Genomic DNA, 3859 nt, shown 5'->3' on the forward strand with positions numbered 1-3859 from the left:
AATAAATGTTTCATAACATTTACCAGTACAAATAAAACATTTACCAGTAGAAATAAAAGTTTCATAAATGTTTATTCTGTATGAAAAAGGATGAGAATCCCATATAAAGCTTTTCAGTCACTTTTATCTTACTGAAAATAAGGATAGTGGTGTTGGGTTTGAAAAAAAGAGAAAATAAGAGCTCGCACAATATGGACCAATTTTCAGCTTTATATTTCACATTTTCCTTAAATATAGATTTTTGATTAGTACTTTTTTCACACCTTCTTTTACCTCTTTGTTCCTCAGACTATAGATAATGGGGTTCAGCATTGGGGTGATCACCCAGTAAGACAACCCAAAGAGTTCATCAAAAAGCTTAGTGTCCTTTGACTTGGGTTTCATGTACATGAAAAGAGCAGAGCCATAGAACAAGATCACCACAGTCAGGTGGGCTGAACAAGTGGAGAAGGCTTTTTGCCTTCCTTCAGTAGATTTAATTCTCAAGATAGTTGATAGTATAAAGACATAAGAAAAGAAAATAAGCACCAGAGGGGTGATTAAGAGAACAATACTTGCAATTATCATAATAAATATATTGAGGGAGATGTCTCCGCAGATAACCTTCAAAATAGCAAGAATTTCACATGTAAGGTGGTCAATTATTTTCTCACATAAGGGCATTTTTAGGGCAAGTATAGATTGTATCAGAGAGTTCAGAAACCCTATAATCCAGGTCCAAACAGCCATCTGCACACAGAGGCTCCTGTTCATGATGATGGTGTATCTTAGGGGATTGCAGATGGCTACATATCTGTCAAAAGCCATTACCGTCAACAGTAGACACTCTATGGATCCAAGTCCAAGAGAAAGAAACAACTGTAGGGCACATCCAATGAAGGAGATTGATTTTTTCTCAGACATAAAATTTATCAGCATTTGAGGGATAGTGGAGGATGTGTAGCAGATGTCCAGAAAGGAGAGGTTCCCAAGAAAAAAATACATAGGGATGTGGAGGCGGGGATCTAGGATGCTTATGATAATGAGGATACTGTTTCCCAGTAGAATCACCAAATACATCAATAGGCAGAGAACATAAAGAAGCATCTGGAGGCTGGGGTAATTAGAAAGTCCCACCATATAAAACTCAGTCACAACTGTATAATTCTCCTTTTCCATGTTATTGCATTTAGGTTACCTGAAGAATTTAGGGGAGAATACAGTTCATGTAAATTGCAATGATAAGTAACAGTGATTTATATTTATATATTTAAAAAATTAGTCCATTATAATATCTTATTTCAGTACTATTAGAATTGACAACTTAAAGCTATTTACATGTAAACAAAACTGAAAAAAAAGACAACTGGAAAGAAGAAAAAAAGATTAAAAAAACCAATGATATTATTAAAATCATTACACATCGAGTTAGAAAGTTCCAAGCACAATCAATTTATTGTTAAATTTACCACTTACCAATAAATGAGGTCTCTCATCTTCTCAATAAGCAAAAAGACTATGAGGTAAGGTGAATTAGCCTTTTAATATTTTTTCTAGGAAGCTCAGAATGAAAAACAGGGTGTATCACATATGGAAATCAATATCATTGTTTACAAAATCAGAAACATAGAAAACCAAGCAATATGATCATTTAAACATTTGGGACTAATACCTTCCTTTCCATCTTGCTATCAAGAAAGGTTGATTGATAGAGTTTATCTGTTTCTTAGTAGAACAAAGATAACAGATTTCTTTGACATTCAGTGATTCAAAGGAAAGCTATACTTCTGAGCCTAAAAAATAACATTCCTACTAATAGTCCAAGGAGAATCAGTGGTATAGAAATAACAGGTTTGGTTGAACTAAAATAAATTTATTGGGAAATGGAACTCAAACTTTAGATAGCTGGCTTTAAAAAATTAATGTACTTTAAAAGGAAAACTAAACTTTTAAACTTAACTTAGGGAGACTAACCTTTTTAAGCTTGTGAATTTCTAAAATGAACTAAAAGACAAAACATAGCTTAGGCAGTTATAGAATAGATCAATAAGAGAATAGAGTCAAATATAAAAAACAAAACTAACATTTTATTATATAACAGTGAAACAAACAAAAAAAGATGTAATTTTTTCTATCTGTTCCTGTGATTTGTTGTTTGCTATTGGAAAGTAATTGAACATTGGCTTAACATACAAATCCCTCCATACCCTCTGATTCTGTGACTTCTTGTTTCTTTTTGTTATCTTAATACACTGTTTCAATTTGGATAACTATGATCTGTGATTCTATTTAATTTAACAAACTCATTGGGAGTAATATTTTTACTTGATTCTAGGAATATAAAAATGAAAGAAGACATATTTCTAGTTGGAATAATGTGCTTGGTTGTCATGGTGGTAAGGATACGATGTACATACAGATATCCAGAAGATGATACAAGGTTCCTTGACCTTTTTTATATTATGGATCCTTTACACATTTGGTGAAATGTATGGACTGTCTCAGAATAATGTTTTTAATTGTATCAAATAAAATGCTGGATTCCAAAGAAAATCAGTTATAATGAAATTGTTATCAAAATATTGAAAAAATATTTGCTAACTCTAACAAAATACTAAGAGAAATTTGAAAAGGAAAAGATAACTTTTAGTTCAGACATTGGGCAAAAGATAAGTCGATCAATTCTTGAATAAGGTTAGACAAAAATTGCTTCTTGAAGGAAGGGAGACATTTTGATGGGTGGAACTAATAGGAGCAGTCCATTCCACATACGAGGGACAGAATGAATAAAAACAGAACTGGGTAAAAATAGAGGATATTAAGTATCCCACATTAGTGAGAATGGAGAATATGGGAAAGATATGAGTGAGATAATGCTGGTTAAGTAAGTTAGAATGAGATTGTGAAGAACATGGTATGCCAGTCAAAAGAGTTAAAACTTTAGTAGGCACTGGAAACTCATTAAATTTGTACAATTTATAGAATGAAAGCAAAAAGGATTTTTGAGGATATCCGTTTGAAGTTTAGACAAGAGAAGGAAGAAGTAGAGTCAGAGAGAGATGATTAAAGGAATGAAGTTCTGAGGAAATGGAAATAGGATCAAAAGAACAGGTAGAAGAGGTAGTATTGAAAAATGAGAAAAGAAACCTCTTCTTTTGACAACATATTGAGGAGATGAGAGACAAGGACAAATTCAAAGTTTATTGCTATAGTCCAAGGGAGAAGTTGTAAGAATCAAAATCTAGTTAGTGGTGGTGTTGTAGAAAAAGGTGAATGGATGCAAGGGATAAGATAGAACTCAAATTGACAGTACTGAATAATTATAATTTATGATTATGATTATGACTGATAAAGTTCAGATTACTGATGATTTTGAGGGTTGACAGGCACATCAACAAAAATAGAGAAATGGATAGATGGGCAGGAAATTTTTGGAGGGAGAATAACTTCAGTTTTGGAATAATGAATTTATGGTGCTGGCCTACTAAAGCAGATTGAATAAGTGAATACAGCTTTTAATATAGATGGGAGTTGGGAAGAGAAACTTAGGAATCATCTATATAGAGGAGTTATATTAAAGGAGTTAATGACATCACCAGAAAAAAAAAGTGTAGGGAGAAAGGAGAGAATGAACTATGAAAACTTTATTTAAGGGATAGATAGAGATTAAAAAGTTCAGAAAGCCAGCAGAGAGAGTTTGGTTGAAGACAGAAGTGGACAACTAAAAGAACACTATCATCAAAGCTGAGGAAGTAAAGATTATCCAGTAGAAGTTGATGGCTCATAGTATTAAATACATCAGCAAAGTCAAAGATATTACAAATTAAATGTAATTTGACTTGAAATAAGTTTAACATCAGTTACCTCAAAGCCAGAGTTA

General features: G+C 32.5%; 1 protein-coding gene across 1 annotated transcript; it reads right to left on the minus strand.

Annotated features, from left to right (window-relative positions):
- Nucleotides 1–216: 216 nt before the first annotated feature.
- LOC141554640 (olfactory receptor 13D1-like) lies at nt 217–1158 on the minus strand. The gene has a single exon (XM_074286736.1). It carries the CDS (start codon nt 1156–1158, stop codon nt 217–219), a length of 942 nt encoding a protein of 313 aa, XP_074142837.1.
- Between the last annotated feature and the right edge of the window lie 2701 nt (nt 1159–3859).

This window comes from Sminthopsis crassicaudata, chromosome 1 (genome assembly GCF_048593235.1).
Source record: "Sminthopsis crassicaudata isolate SCR6 chromosome 1, ASM4859323v1, whole genome shotgun sequence".
In the NCBI taxonomy this organism is placed as follows: Eukaryota; Metazoa; Chordata; class Mammalia; order Dasyuromorphia; family Dasyuridae; genus Sminthopsis; species Sminthopsis crassicaudata.

Excerpts from the sequence above, each read along its gene's own strand:
- LOC141554640 (XM_074286736.1), bottom strand. The coding sequence starts at position 1,158 with ATGGAAAAGGAGAATTATACAGTTGTGACTGAGTTTTATATGGTGGGA.